The sequence below is a fragment of the Heterodontus francisci genome, chromosome 10 (genome assembly GCF_036365525.1).
Source record: "Heterodontus francisci isolate sHetFra1 chromosome 10, sHetFra1.hap1, whole genome shotgun sequence".
Taxonomy (NCBI): Eukaryota; Metazoa; Chordata; class Chondrichthyes; order Heterodontiformes; family Heterodontidae; genus Heterodontus; species Heterodontus francisci.
Window position 1 is genome coordinate 21,721,555 of NC_090380.1, and position 16,160 is coordinate 21,737,714.

The window sequence follows — 16,160 nt, forward strand, 5'->3', positions numbered from 1 at the left end:
CCGGAAATCATGTCAACATTTCACCAACAGTTTGATAAATCAAATCACAAAGGGCTTTTTGAAACCATTTCCATCAATTTTATCTGAGTAACTAAAATTAAGAGTCCAAAATAAGGCTTTAACAAAAACTAAAAATTCAAACATTATGTATTTCATAATAAATTAAAATTAACCATGGAATTGTCTTCTGTGTCCTATAATGTCTTTATTCAAAAGAATAATTTCAAGGCATCATCTTCAGGCTTATCTAAAAAGCCTGGGCTTTGACTGGTACATAATAAAAATTGGACAGCTTTCACCACATCTGTGTATTCTGAGCACAAACAGATGGCAGAAATTTCCAGCATGCAATTAGTGCATTCTGAACATGTCAACAGTGTAGAAGGGCGTTTTGCCTGATCCTGCAAGCTGATTTTCTTTGCTTTTTCTAAAAGACTTAAAATGGAACTATAGTTTGACATTTCAAATCTTTATTTCAGGCAAGTGATATTATTAAGAAATGTGCTTTACCATAATGAACTGATCAGTGGGATCCCTTTCCTTGCTTCATATGTATACGCTTTCTTGTTAATAGCACAACTCTAAATATATACCATGAAACTCCTTCCTTCTTTGGTCGAAAATTGATGAGCCAAGTCTGCTTCCACATCATTTTATTATGATGTGGAGATCTGGAACTATTCCACTGGAGCAGAGACTGCGAAGAAGTGATTTAATAGTGGCTTTTAAAATTACAATAGGGTGAACAGGGAAGGACTATTTCCCCTCAGAGATTCAGTGTCAAGGGGTCATCATTTTAAAATGATACCCAAGATGTTAAAAGAAATTCATTTGCACAGAGGGCTGTTGCAGCAAGGAATGCCACAAGGAGTGTGGTTGATAAATGTTGCTTGAGACTGAGGTCACTACATCTTTTAATGCAGAAACAATTGGATAAATATTTGAAACAGGGGAATACGGAGGGCTGTGGAGACAGCAAGACAGTGGGAGTAGCTTTGGATTTTGCTAACAAAGAGCCAGCACAGATAAACATTTACAGTCCTCCTTCTGTGTTGCAGACCTCCATGGTTAGATGACAGCAATTTGAAATTAAATGGTAAAATTGAGGCAAATGAATGCTTTCCCATTTGGTTACATTTCTTTGCAGGCAGGGGGGGGTGGTGCGGACAAGGGCGCGCGGGGGGCGGTGGTGGCCGGACAAGAGCATGCGGGGGGGGGGGGGGGGGAGAAGGGCCCGCGTGGGAGGGGGTTGCAGGGGTCATGACCCTGGTGAGTGGGCCAGCCCACAGCCTGCATGGCCTCCTCGATATCAGCGTCCTCCAGGCTAACACTGCCCTCGTGGTTGCCATCCAGCTCACGGTGGAGCTTCTTTCCTGTCTCCCAGCAAGGACGACCGAAGCCAGATTGAGGCTTTGAGCCTCAACGACCTCCTCATGGGTACTCAGGCCACCTTTTGTCCCTGGCCAGCGCCTTCCACTTGGGCGCGTCGTTCACATAGTGGCCGCACCAGTTTTGGTGTCGGCTCTTTCAATCGATGAAAGAAGTTCATATATCAGTGACCTTGTTGGAATCAGGCAGCAGTGCTATCCCCCAATGTATGTGGGCCCGAGTTAACTACCATGTGTGTTCTAATTGCTTCATATTTTCTGCGTCCAATTTCCAAAACACCTTTACTCCATTGTCTATTGGCTGGTACTGATCATGTTTCTGGTACTGTTGTGCGAAAAAAGGGAATGAAAGACTTCACAGCTGCACATGTTGCGATATCACTAACAATGCAAGTACTTCACATAGCAAAGTGGTTGCAAAAGGTGCGGAGGTGAGGCATAAATGTGGCAACTGAAAGGATTTGGAAAGATGATGTACGGAGATATCTGCTCATAGACAATGGAGTAAAGGTGCCCGATTTAGGAATATAGGAAATAGGATTAGGACATTCGGCCCCTCAAGCCTGCTCCACCATTCAACTAGATCATGGCTGATCATCTACCTCAACGCCATTTTCCTGCAATATCCCCATATCCCTTGATATCTTTAATATCTAGAAATCTATCAATTGCTGTCTTGAATATACTCAATGACTGAGCCATCACAGCCCTCTGGGGTAGAGAATTCCAAAGATTCACCACCCTCTGAATGAAGAAATTCCTCCTCATCTCAGTCTTAAATGGCCTACCTCTTATGCTGAGACTGTGTCCCCTGGCTCTAGACCACCATCCCCCCCAGCCAGGGGAAACATCCTTCCAGCATCTACCCTGGCAAGCCCTCTAAGAACTTTGCATGCTTCAATGAGATCATCTCTCATTCTTCTAAGCTCTAGCGAATATAGGCCCAGTCTCCTCAATCTCAAGATTTATCTTGCCTTCCCTCCAACTCTTTTCAACCTTGATGTCCTGCACTTGGAATCTTTGCCTTTCAACTACATTAAAAACAAGTCTGACTTAATATTACAAAAGTAGCCCTCTAAGAATGCATTACAATGAATGGAGATAGTTTGGTGCATAGAAAAATGATCTGAATAGCAATTAATTTTACCAGAGTTGATGTGAAATCAAGTACCTTGATCCCAATCCAGTTCATTACGTGTTGGGAATCATGCTGAAAACATTTTTTGTTAAGATTTCTCAAATGAAATTCTCCACTGCTCAAATGGGTTATCACAATTAATAAATAAAATGAAACATACAGGTTTGTTGTCTGCTATCCAACATTTGCAGTAATCACAGAACTTCTTTGGCTGAGACTTCCAGTAGTCAGCCCTGCAGAAAATATAAAAAAGGTTAATGCATTGCTTCCAGATGTCCAAAGGCACAAGTGTGCCTTGTACACAATATTAACATTTTATAGCTGATTCCCAACCTGTTCAAAAACAGGGACTATAATCACTCTTCTTTTTAACACTTATGAAATTTGCCATGCAGCAAATAGGTAGATTAAGCAACCTCCATGCTTCATTATGTCACAGGATGAAAACTTGCTGAGTGAGCTCCCATACTGCACAATACAAAATCTCACCACAATATGGTGGTGAATTAACATGCAAATGTAGACCTTAAAGCAAAAGCAACACTAACAAATATCAAAACCAATGAACAGGTAGGTAAATTTTATCTAATGCCTCTGCTATAAGTTACAGCACAAGTTTTTATTTAGTTGCAAGAGCCTATGATTCCTAAACAACAGTGAAAATTTTGTTTTTCTTAAAGCAAATGTATTTCATGGTTGGGTAGTCTTTATTGCTGATTCATACTATATACCATTAAAAGCATTTCATTTGATTTGACAAGAATTGGTAAAGTGCTGCAGCTTAAGGAAACTGGGACCAATCTTGTGCTGTGACCCACAGAACTCTTGCCCACCCTTGGCTAATTTCCTCGGCCAAATTCTCCTCTCCTTTCCTTCTCAGCTCTCCCCCCAAAAAGGGATTTTTCTAAAGCAAGAACAAGTACAAAATCAAAGAGGTAATGTGTCCGAGTGGCCTACTCCTGCTGCTAATTCGTATGTTCCTGTGTAATTTTGTTTTAGGAAGGAGGTGAAGGCCATGATGCAAGTGCAGAAGAGACGGAGTACAATGATCCCAGCGATAAGATGCTCTAATTACGAGCAAGTAAGCTGTGACTCTTCATTAGGCATTCTCTGACAGGCATTCAAAATTGAAGCATTTTGCTCAGCCAAGTTATGGGTGCAGATTGCCATGTAGTAATATGATGCTGTGGCTATAACAGAGACCTGGCTCAAATTACATATTCCTGGATGCAAGGTGTTCAGACAAGATAGGAAAGGGAGAAGAGGTGACAATATTGATCAAGGAAGATATTGCAGTGCTGGAGAGAGAGGATGTCCCAGAGGAGATAAGGACCAAATCTATTTGCTAGAGCTCAGGAACAAAAAAAGTGCAATTACACTGCCTGGTGTAGTCTATAGGCGGCCAACCAGTGGGAAAGATACAGAGGAACAAATTTGCAAGGAAATTGCAGAGAAGTGAAAGAATTATAGAGTAGTTATAATGGGAGACTTGAATTTTCTTTTATTCATTCATGGGATGTGGGCGTCACTGGCTAGGCCAGCATTTATTGCCCATCCCCAATTGCCCTTGAGAAGGTGGTGGTGAGCTGTTTTCTTGAACCGCTGCAGTCCATGGGAGGTAGGTACACCCACAGTGCTGTTAGGAAGGGAGTTCCAGGATTTTGACCCAGCGACAGTGAAGGAACGGCGATATAGTTCCAAGTCAGGATGGTGTGTGACTTGGATGGGAACTTGCAGGTGGCGATGTTCCCATGCATTTGCTGCCCTTGTCCTTCTAGTAGGTAGAGGTCACGGGTTTGGAAGGTGCTGTCCAAGGAGCCTTGGTGCGTTGATGCAGTGCATCTTGTAAATGGTACACACTGCTGCCAGTGTGTGTCAGTGGTGGAGGGAGTGAACGTTTGTGAATGGGGTGCCAATCAAGTGGGCTGCTTTGTCCTGGATGGTGTCGAACTTCTTGAGTGTTGTTGAAGCTGCACCCATCCAGGCAAGTGGAGAGTATTCCATCACACTCCTGACTTCTGCCTTGTAGATGGTGGACAGGCTTTTGGGGAGTCAGGAGGTGAGTTACTCGCCGCAGGATTCCTAGCCTCTGACCTGCTCTTGTAGCCACGGCATTTATATAGCTACTCCAGTTCAGTTTCTGGTCAATGGTCGCCCCTAGGATGTTGATAGTGGGGGATTCAGCGATGGTAATGCCATTGAATGTCATGGGGAGATGATTAGATTCTCTCTTGTTGGAGACAGTCATTGCCTGGCACTTGTGTGGCGTGAATGTTACTTGCCACTTATCAGCCCAAGCCTGGATATTGTCCAGGTCTTGCTGCATTTCTACACGGACTACTTCAGTATGAGTCATAAATGGTGCTGAACATTGTGCAATCAGCGAACATCCCCACTTCTGACCTTATGATTGAAGGAAGGTCATTGACAAAGCAGTTGAAGATAGTTGGGCCTAGGACTCCACCCTGCAGTGATGTCCCGGAGCTCAGATGATTGACCTCCAACAACCATAACCATCTTCCTTTGTGCTAGGTATGATTCCAACCAGCAGAGAGTTTTCCCCCGGATTCCCATTGACCAGTTTTGCTAGGGAACCTTGATGCCATACTCAGTCATATGCTGCCTTGATGTCAAGGGCAGTCACTCTTACCTCACCTCTGGAGCTCAGCTCTTTTGTCCATGTTTGAACCAAGGCTGTAATGAGGTCAAGAGCTGAGTGGCCCTGGCAGAACCCAAACTGAGCGTCACTGATCAGGTCATTGCTAAGCAGGTGCCGCTTGATAGCACTGTTGTTGATACCTTCCATCACGTTACTGATGGGGCAGTAATTGGCTGGGTTGATCTTGTCCTGCTTTTTGTGTTCAGGACATACCTGGGCAATTTTACAATTACATGGTAGATGCCAGTGTTGTAGCTGTACTGAAACAGCTTGACCAGAGGCACAGCAAGTTCTGGAGCACAGGTCTTCAGTACTATTGCTGAAATATTGTCAGGGCCCATAGCCTTTGCAGTATCCAGTGCCTTCAGTTGTTGCTTAATATCACGCGCAGTGAATCGAATTGGCTGAAGTCTGGCATCTGTGATGCTGGGGACTTCAGGAGGAGGCTGAGATGGATCATCAACTTGGCACTTCTGGCTGAAGATTGTTGCAAATGCTTCTGCCTTATCTTTCGCACTGATGTGCTGGGCTCCCCCATCATTGAGGATGGGGATATTTGTGGAGCCACCTCCTCAAGTCAGTTGCTTAATTGTCCACCACCATTCACGGCTGGATGTGGCAGGACTGCAGAGCTTAGGTTTGATCCGTTGGTTAGCTCTATCACATGCTGCTTATGCAGTTTGGCACACAGGCAGTCCTGTGTTGTAGCTTCACCAGGTTGACACCTCATTTTGAGGTATGCCTGGTGCTGCGCCTGGACTCTTCACTGAGCCAGGGTTGGTCTCCTGGCTAGATGGAGATGGTAGAGTGGTGGATATGCCGGGCCATGAGGTTACAAATTGTGGTCGAGTACAATTCTGCTGCTGCTAGTAGCCCACTGTGCCTCATTGATGCCCAGTTTTGCATTGCTAGATCTGTTCAAAATCTCTCCCATTTAGCACAGTGGTAATGCCACACAACAAAATGGACGGTATCCTCAATGTGAAGGCAAGACTTAGTCTCCACGAGGACTGTGCGGTGGTTACTCCTACCAATACTGTCATGGACAGATGCATCTGCGGCAGGCAGATTGGTGAGGCAGAGGTCAAGTATTTTTTCCCTCACCACCTGCACATATCAGTCGAGCAGCTATGTCCTTTAGGGCTCGGCCAGCTCGGTCAGTAGTGGTGCTACCGAGCCACTCTTGGTGATGGACACTGAAGTCCCCCACCCAGAGTACATTCTGTGCCCTTGCAACCCTCAGTGCTTCCTCCAAGTGGTGTTCAACATGGAGGAGTATTGACGCATCAACTGAGGGAGGGCGGTAGGTGGTAATAGCAGGAGGTTTCCTTGTCCATGTTTGACCTGATGCCATGAGACTTCATAGGGTCCGGAGTCGATGTTGAGGACTCCCAGGGGAACTCCCTCCCAACTGTATACCACTGTGCCGCCACCTCTGCTGGGTCGGTCCTGCCGGTGGGACAGGATATACCTGGGGATGGTGATGGCAGTGTCTGGGACATTGTCGGTCAGGTATGATTCCATGAGTAGGACTATGTCAGGCTGTTGCTTGACCAGTCTGTGGGACAGCTCTTCCAAGCCCACAGATGTTCGTAAGGACTGGGTTTGCCGTTGTTGATTCCAGAGCCTAGGTCAATGCTGGGTAGTCTGTCCAGTTTAATTATTTTTTTATTGACTTCGTAGCGGTTAGATACAACTAAGTGGCTTGTTAGGCCATTTCACAGGGCATGTTAGAGACAACCACATTGCTGTCTGTCTGGAGTCACATGTAGGCCAGACCAGGTAAGGTATATCCAAATATAGGCTACTACTAGCCCAGTCTATCAGTATATACAGTGTGTAGTACAGACAGTATATAGAGTGTTGGCACTAATCAAACAGAGGCTGCTTCGCTGGTTCAGATGGGTCTGCAGGATGGAAGAGTCACATACCCAAGGACATCTTGTATGGTGAGGTAGCCGGGACCAGATGCAATGGGGCGCCTGAAGCTCTGCTTCAAGGATGCTTGCCAGCATGACATGAAGGTCCTAAATGTCAACTATCACACCTGGGAGTCACTAGCGGACGAAAGAGGGAAATGGCGACATCCTGTGGACTGGTGTGCGCTACCACAGCGACCAGCTGCTACAGCAGTTTGACAACAGATGCCAACGTCAATACCAACAACTCACAGGGTCACTTGGTAGCTTCACATGCATCACTTGAGGCCCTAGAGGAGTATAGAAAGTGTAGGGGGGGGGGGGGGGGGGGTACTTAAAGTAATGAGAGTGAAGAAGAGGCATGAAAAAACACTAGCGGGCAAAATAAAGGATAATCCCAAGGTGTTTTTTTTTTTAAAAGTATATTAAGGGCAAGAGGATAACCAGGGAAGGAGTAGGCCCATTAGGGATCAAAGTGGCAGTGTGTGTGGGGAGCCGGAGGACGTAGGTAAGGCTTTAAACGATTACTTTTCATCTGTGTTCACTATGGAGAAGGACGATGTAGGTGTACAGATCAGGGAGGGCGATTGTGATATTCTTGAACAAATTAGCATTGAAAGGGAGGAGGTATTAGCAGTTTTAGCGGGCTTAAAAGTGGATAAATCCCCAGGCCCAGATGATATGTATCCTAGGCTGTTACAAGGCAAGGGAGGAGATTGCAGGGGCTCTGACAAATTTTCAAATCCTCTCTGGCCACAGGAGAGGTGCCAGAGGACTGGAGGACAGCAAATGTGGTACCATTATTCAAGAAGGGTAGTAGGGGGTAAACCAAGTAATTATAGGCCAGTGAGTCTATCAGTGGTAGGGAAACTATTGGTGGGCCAAGTGTCAGTAGAGGAACATTTAGGGGACAGTGATCATTGCATCATAAGGTTTAGGGTGGCTATGGAAAAGGTCAAGAAACAATCTAGAGTAAGGATAATGAACTGGGAGAAAGCCAACTTCAATGGGGCAAGAATGGATCTGACCTAGAGAAATTGGAATCAAAGGTTGACAGGCAAAACAGTAACTGGACACTGTGTTGCCTTTATAGATGAGAGAATTCAGGCACAGTCAAGATATATTCCCACAAAGGGGAAAGGTAGGGAAAACAAATTCAGACCTCCCTGGATGACAAAAAAGATAGAGATTAAGCAGAAAAAGTGTGCTTATGATAGATGTCAGGTGGATAATACAACAGAGAACCAGGCTGAGTATAGAGGGTTCAGAGGAGGTGAAAATAAGAGAAGCAAAGAAAGAGAATGAAGAGAGAATGGCATATAAGATAGTAAAAGGGTGGCAAAAGGAGTGGGGCCAATGAGGGACCAAAAAGGGGATTTACGCAGGAAGACGAGGGGCATGGTTGAGGTATTAAATGAATATTTTGCATCTGTCTTTACCAAGGAAGATGCTGTGCAGGTCATGGTGAAAGAGGAGATAATTGAGACACGAAGGGTTTAAAATTGATAAAGATGAGGTATTGGATAGGCTTTCTGTACTTAAAGTTGATAAGGTACCAGGACCGATGAGATGCATCCAAGGATACTGAGGGAAGTGAGAGTGGAATATGCGGAAGTACTGGTCATAATTTTCCAGTCTTTCTTCGGCTCAGCGTGGTGTCAGAGGACTGGAGAAATGCAAATGTTACACCCTTGTTCAAAAAAGGGTGCAAAGATAAGCCCAGCAACTACAGACCAGCCAATTTAACCTCAGTGGTGTGGAAGCTTCTAGAAATGATAATTTGGGAGAAAATTAATAGCCCCTTGGGCAAATGCAGTTAATTAAGGAAAACCATTCCGGATTTGTAAGGAGAAATTGTGTTCAACTAACTTTCTGGAATTTTTTGATGTGGTAATGGAAAGGGTTGAAGAAGGTAATGCTGTTGATGTGGTGCACACCGACTTCCAAAAGGCATTTGATTAAAAGCACCGCACAACAGACTTGAACAAAGTTATAGCTCATGGAATAAATAGGACAGTAACATCATGGATACAAAATCGGCTTAGCGACAGGAAACAGAGTACAGTCAATGAATGCTTTTCAGACTGGAGGAAGGTTTGTAGTGGAGTTCCTCAGGGGCTGGTGTTAGGACCCTTGCTCTTCCCAGTATATATACGACCTAGACCTTGGTGTACTGGGCACAATTTCAAAATTTGCAGATGATACAAAACTTGGAAGCATTGTGAACTATGAGGAGGACCATGTAGAACTGCGAAAGGACATAGACAGGTTGATGGAATGGCAGATGAAATTTAATGCAGGTGTGAAGTGATTCATTTTGGTAGAATGCAGAGACAATATAAAGGGGATATATGAGCAGAGGGACCTGGACGTATATTTACATAAAACATTGAAGGTGGCAGGATAGGTTGAGTGCATGGTTAATAAAGCACACAGCATCCTAGGCTTTATGAATAGAGACAGAGTACAAAAGCAAGGAAGCTGCATTAAACTCGTCCTGAACATTGGCTCGGCCTCAATTGGAGTATTGCATCCAGTTCTGAGCACTGCACTTTGGTTCCAGGGATGAGGAATTTCAGTTACGTAGAAAGATTGGAAAAGTTGGGATTGTTTTCCTTGCAGAAGAGAAGGTTGAGAGGAGATTTGGTAAAGGTATTCAAAATCATGAGGGGTCTGGTTAGAGTAGATGGGGGAAAAACTGTTCCCACTGATGGAAGAATCGAGAACTAGAGGGCACAGATTTAAGGTCATTGGCAAAAGAAGCAATGGCGACATGAGGAAAAACTTTTTCATGCAGTCAGTGGTTAGGATCTGGAGTGCATTGCCAGAGAGTGTGGTGGAGGCAGGTTCAATCGGAGCATTCAAGAGAAAATTGGATTGTTTTCTGAAAAGGAAGAATGTGCAGGGCTCCGAAGAGAAGGCAGGGGAATGGCACTAGGTAAACTTCTCCTTTGGAGAGCCAGCCCAGATGCAATGGGCCAAATGGCCTCCTTCTGTGCAAAACAATCCTGATTGTGAAGTTGGGAGAAATTATTGCAACTGGTTGATGAGTCCCTTGAGAGCATTAATGTAATATTGTTAAAAGAACAAAGGGAGAGGCTGGGAGAAATTCCTTTTATGCAGAGGGTTGTTAGGACAAACACAAGACTATGCTTTCAACATAAGGATGCTGCAGACAGTAAGCTCCTAAAGTCTAGAAGCATTGTGACTGAAGGAGCAGGCAATAATAAAGAAGAATCAGATGTCAGAGCGGAAGGGATTGTAAAACTGGAGATCATAAGGATAGGGCAAGCCCAGGAGGAATATAAAGTCAAGACTGTGGATTTTAATCAATTGGCTGTGATTCTGAGCAGCAGTGGTGCTTCAGACGGGCACAGGTGATGGGGTTATGGCTCTCTGTACTCTGAGGAAGTGGTGGTTTTGTAGGTACAGAAGCAATTAGGCCAGCAGGGAGAACGCGGAACAAATCAAAGCTGAGCTCAAGGTCAAGCAGTACATCAAGGTCACGCACCACTGGACTTAACCGGTGAGATGGCAGACAGGCGGAAAGAATTATACTTGAGACACGCAGGTGATGGCAGGAGCCAAAGTGAATACAACTGATTCAAGGCACAGAGGGCGGCGCAGTGGTTAGCACTGCAGCCTCACAGCTCCAGGGACCCGGGTTCGATTCTGGGTACTGCCTGTGTGGAGTTTGCAAGTTCTCCCCGTGACCCCGTGAGTTTTCGCCGGGTGCTCTGGTTTCCTCCCACAGCCAAAGACGTGCAGGTTGATAGGTAAATTGGCCATTGTAAATTGCCCCTAGTGTAGGTAGGTGGTAGGGAATATGGGATTACTGCAAGGTTAGTATAAATGGGCGGTTGTTGATCGGCACAGACTCGGTGGGCCGAAGGGCCTGTTTCAGTGCTGTATCTCTAAATAAAATTAAAAAAATAAAGTCCTATTAGGCACACAGCTGCAAACTGAGCCAATTTCTTACCGATACGTACCCTGAATCCCCACAGCTTTGACGTAAAATAGTATTTTGTACGGAATTTTGTCAAATGCCTTTTACTGCTTCTCAATTGTGTTTGTCTAGCATGTAGCTCACACTTTCCATGCCACAACTTCCCTAGTATCTTGACAACATACAAGGTTACAAGATAAGGGTATGAAGAGAGTGCGCATAAAGGATAAAGAGTGAAATTTCATGATCAGAAGCTGCAGAATCCCTTTAATAAGATAAAGTGATGTTCTGGGTACTCCACTCCCTGCTATTAGATCCAAGGTTTGCCCAAGAATGTCACAGGATATCCAATTGTATCAAACTAAATCTGAAAACAGCTAAAACTTGTCCATTCCATTTTCTAAGTGCTCGGAAATAAACTTCTCATGCACAAACTAACAATTTGTTCAAGCTGAAACACTCAAATGTAGCCACACATGGGCCCATGTCCCATATTGAAGAGAGTCTATCTCAGACCCTGGGAAATGTGCCTTGACCTGGTCTATAATTTCCAGGTACCAGTAGAGAGTCCAACCTCTTTAATGCATGCCCAGTGTTATTACTTCAGTGAGACCATAACGTTAAAAATACAAGATATGAACCCCCAGACCAATTTAAAGAATTACAAGATTATGTTTTAAGACTTAGAACATCGAAACTAAGAGAAATCACTAAACAGTACCTTTTAAGTAGCTGATACCCCAATTACTGTAAAAGCTTGTGTTATCCGGCATGCGCCAGACCAGAGAGTTGCCAAGTAATCAAAATTCTGGATAATCAAGAGTCATACCACCAAGGCAATGCAATAGTTTTAATTTTAACATGATAACATGCAAATAACAAGAAAATACATAATACAGAAATCTTCAGGCAGTAAAGATGCATAGAATTCTTGAAAAGTAAACAATGTACAAATTACACTAAAGCACTAGATGTAGGTGGTGATGGGACAGACTCTATTGAGTCTATGGCAAGCTCTGGAAGCTTTCTTGAACAGATTTCCGAGATCAGTTTGGCTACTTGCCTCATGTCTTTTTTGCATGAAAGTAGAGTGCAAAATATGTAGCTGCATAACCTCGTGCACAAGCAGTTTGCCTTTCAGCAAATTTAATTAATGTATCAAATACTGAAGCAGCATTAACCCAAATTATTTTCTGTTCCTCACTAAAATCTTCTCCTGCACAGTCTTCCTCGGTGTCATTAGATTTCTCAGGATTCAGGACACTATTATTTCCACATTCTAACATGCATCACTGCAACCTCCTTATCAGCTTCAACCCAAACCTTCTACATAAATTTCATACTAGAGGCCTGCTACCCGACCTGAACCCGACGGGACCCAACGACATACCAGGTTCGGGTCGAGCCCATCTTCTGGGGCCAGCTTTCGGGCTCGGGTCGGGCCAAGTCCAGGTCGGACACATACTAAGTGCTCTGCCGTTAAGTATTAAAAATAAAAACTTACCCAAACTGGGAGCCCGGGACAAAACTGAGTCTGCGCAGGGAGCGAATGACATCACTATGACGCCTTGCGCATGCGCTGCAGCTTCTTGCAGGTTCGGTGTCAGGAAGATAAGTAAAGAGATGGCCAGGTCAGGCTGAGTAGTGGCAGGGTCGGGTCGGGTTCGGGCCTGCTGTGCTTCAGTCAGGTTCGGGTTGGGTTCTTTTTCCCGACCTAAAAGAGGCCGCTAATTCATACACAATACACTGTCTAGTTGCTCTAATTTAGGTTAATGTAGAGTACAGCGTTGTTCAACAGCTTTATCAGTCTCAGAACCAGCAAAAACTTTCAACAACTGGTCTTTTTGACTCGATGTCATACATGGTTGACAAACCAACATTATATTCATTCATCAACATATTATGATTTTCGCCTTTTTCAAGACGCCTGCAAATATCTATTTTCTGGTATATCAACAACACAACCTTTGTGCACTTTCCCGCTTTTCCTGTCAATGCCTTAGTGGATGCCATAATGGGTGGATGGGGATAAATTATGATACAGCGTATTGCATAAGCACAACAATGCAATGAGATGGACTGCCAATAACGCCACTGAGATGACTACTGACAACATCACGAACTACAGTACAGTCACGCTGAGAAAAGTTGGCTGCACTCGGGAAAGCATGGCATTGGGATACCAGCCTCAGAAGACAGGAAATTCCAGATAAGAGCTTTCTTGGTTAGTAAAGTGCCAACCACAAATACTGTGGCAACAAAAGCAGGTCAGAAGCTGGGAATTCTGCAGTGAGTAACTTACCTCCTGACTCCCCAATGACTGTCCACCATGTACAAAGCACAAGTCAGTAGTGTGATGGAATACTCTCCACTTGCCCGGATGAATGCAGCTCCAACAACACTCAAGAATCTCAACACCATCCAGGACAAAGCAGTCCACTTGACTGGCACCCCATCCACCACCTTCAACATTCACTCCTTTTGCCACTGATGCACCATCTACAAGATGCACTGCAGCAACTCACCAAGACTCCTTCGACAGCACCTTCCAAACCTGCAACCTCTACCACCTAGAAGGACAAGGGCAGCAGATGCATGGGAATACCACCACCTGCAAGTTCCCCTCCAAGCCACACACTATCCTGACTTGGAACTATATCACCATTCCTTCACTGTCGCTGGGTCAAAATCCTAGAACTCCCTTCCTAACAGCACTGTGGGTGTACCTACACCACAAGGACTGCAGCTATTCAAGGCAGCAGCAGCTCACCACCACCTTCTCAAGGGCAATTAGGGACGGGCAATAAATGCTGTCTTAGCCAGCGAGCCCACATTCCATGAATGAATAAAAAACAAAGCTTTTTTGCAAAAAGGTATTTTCTTTGCTTATTAAAATACTTGAAAACCCCACATCTTTTAACTGCAAAGATTTTGCTAAAACCCCAAACTCCTCCCAGTTGCAATGGGTTGTATCTCCCAGATTTTTTCTAAATCAATGTTGTCAAGAAAACCCCATATGCCAAATGAGAAATATTAATTTAATTGGTTGGAAACGTACATTAGACTTTTAGTGCAAAAAATCCTGCAGTAACTTTTTTAAAAACTAGCAGCCAAGCTGGTCACTGCAATTTGCATCTGAAATACCAGGAGATTGAACTGCAGAAGCCCTGGACCCAGAACAATGGCTTGTTCTAAGTAGCTGAATTACCTAGGATTGCTTCATTAGCCAAGCAGTCAAGGCCATCCTGATGCATTGATTTTGAAAGATCAACCCCTCAGAGTGTAAATTGTGCAGCCAATTCTGAACTTTGTATCTCATTAAAAAGAGGATTCATAGAACCATGTGACTGCCCATCTATGAAAAAACAATAACTCAGTGTGCAGCAGCAAAAAACTGTGTGCTTCCCTTTCTCTCTTCCCAGAGAACATCAAGTTTGAAAACCGTCTGCGACTGTGGACCCTCCAAGCCTACAAACTGCTATAGCCAGTGGCCAGGCGGAAGACAGCCAACTACAATTCTGCCTTCAAGAAAACCCTGAACAAAGCAGGCTAACCACAGCGCACTTTGACCAGCGAGGACTTCCAAAAACACAGCTTCAGCCAAGGACTGCCAGATCGTCCACTTCATAGACTGTGTATTTAAGTTCCATTTATTCTGGATCCATTTATTCTGGACTTTAATCCAATCACCAAATCTATTTTCCCTCTATAATCTACTTGTATGTGAGATTCTCGTGTGAATGTGTAGCATTTCTTTTTAGTATTTTTATATCAGGGTTAGTGTGTTGTGTAAAAAACTTACCCCTTTCTTGTTTAAACTCAAGAAAACTGGTCCAATTGGTTCTTTCACAATCACAGTAAAGGTAAAAAGGGATAACACTCAGAGGTGGCAAGCACAATCACTGTTGCGGTCAAATAAAAGGAAGGGCAAGCGGGGAGCCTGAGACCCCCTCCTCAGCTGGCCATAACAATGTCCTCTTTGCTGATTTCGCCGAGCACTTTCGACCTGGACGTCTCTAAGGCTGCCCCCGCTGGCCTTCTGTACAGCCTGTCTACATTCAGAAAGTCTGTTAAATTTATCTGGAACCAAACATCAATAGCTTATTGCCCTTTACCAATATGCAAAGTCCAGAAGTCTGGTTTCAGAGCCACCTGGGCCTTCCTCTGTTTCCAGGTGTCAACAGCTGTCTGATACATTGACATCCTCAGAATCTCTGACTCCTTGTTTACAATCCAAAAGTCTGGGAGGGTGAAACCCATCATTCTTCAGTGTTACAGTTGCCAACTGTTTTTCAAAAAAAAGTCTTTGATCTGTGTTCTCTTGGTAACCAAGATTTCTGTCTTGGTCCTTAAGCAGAGTGGATGTGAAGTCATCTGACTTCTTGAACTCCAACTTACACTTTTGAAAAATCAGTTTTTAAAAAGATAATCATGTTACAAAGTTCCACATTCATAATAACAGGCCCAGCTATAAAGAATGGACGGAATAGCTTATGAATCCAATGTGTTCAGGAGGGAGCAACTTCAGAGAGAAAGCTACAGGCATGGAACTCACATCACCACAATCAATCATACTCTGGGCCTAGACTACTCCCTCTGCAGGCTAATAAATATCCTGTCCTCAGCTGCTAGCTGATGGGCCCATCCTTTTTTGCTTCCCTCAGTCCAAGTTATTCCCCCACTCCCAACCAGGTAAATGCTCAACACGCCCAGATCCAGACAGCATTTCCTTCTGATGTGCCAGAACAAGCCTCCCCCGCTGCTACCCCACCAAATACCAGAAACCCACCCTCTAGAGTCCCAAGCAGCAACACTCTTCAAAGGTCCCAGCCTCACTACTCCAACCCTGGGTACTTCCAAAGAGTCGGGAAAAGGGCAACAATTACAAAGGATAATGTTTCTCCACTTTAACCAATGCTGTAGATCAACCAAGGCATGTATAAAATGACACAAAATGACTAGGACCCTGAATGGCTGCTCTAGCCATAGTGCCAAAGAACCACAGACAGACTTGATTCATAGCTTGAGGGTCACCATTCCTCAAGCGTGGGGCAAGGTGAGGAGGCAGGCCTCCATGAACTACCATAGCCGGTACAGGGATTGAACCTGC

The 16,160-nt window shown here is 44.5% G+C and overlaps 1 protein-coding gene across 4 annotated transcripts in view; it reads right to left on the reverse strand.

Annotated features, from left to right (window-relative positions):
- Nucleotides 1-16,160, reverse strand: part of wbp4 (WW domain binding protein 4) — an 84,269-nt gene that overhangs the window by 56,313 nt on the left and 11,796 nt on the right. For all 4 annotated transcript variants that reach the window (XM_068040219.1, XM_068040220.1, XM_068040218.1 and 1 more), the window contains exon 2: nt 2,687-2,759. In XM_068040219.1, coding sequence (XP_067896320.1) covers nt 2,687-2,759 — 73 coding nt within the window. The remainder of the gene's footprint in view (nt 1-2,686; nt 2,760-16,160) is intronic.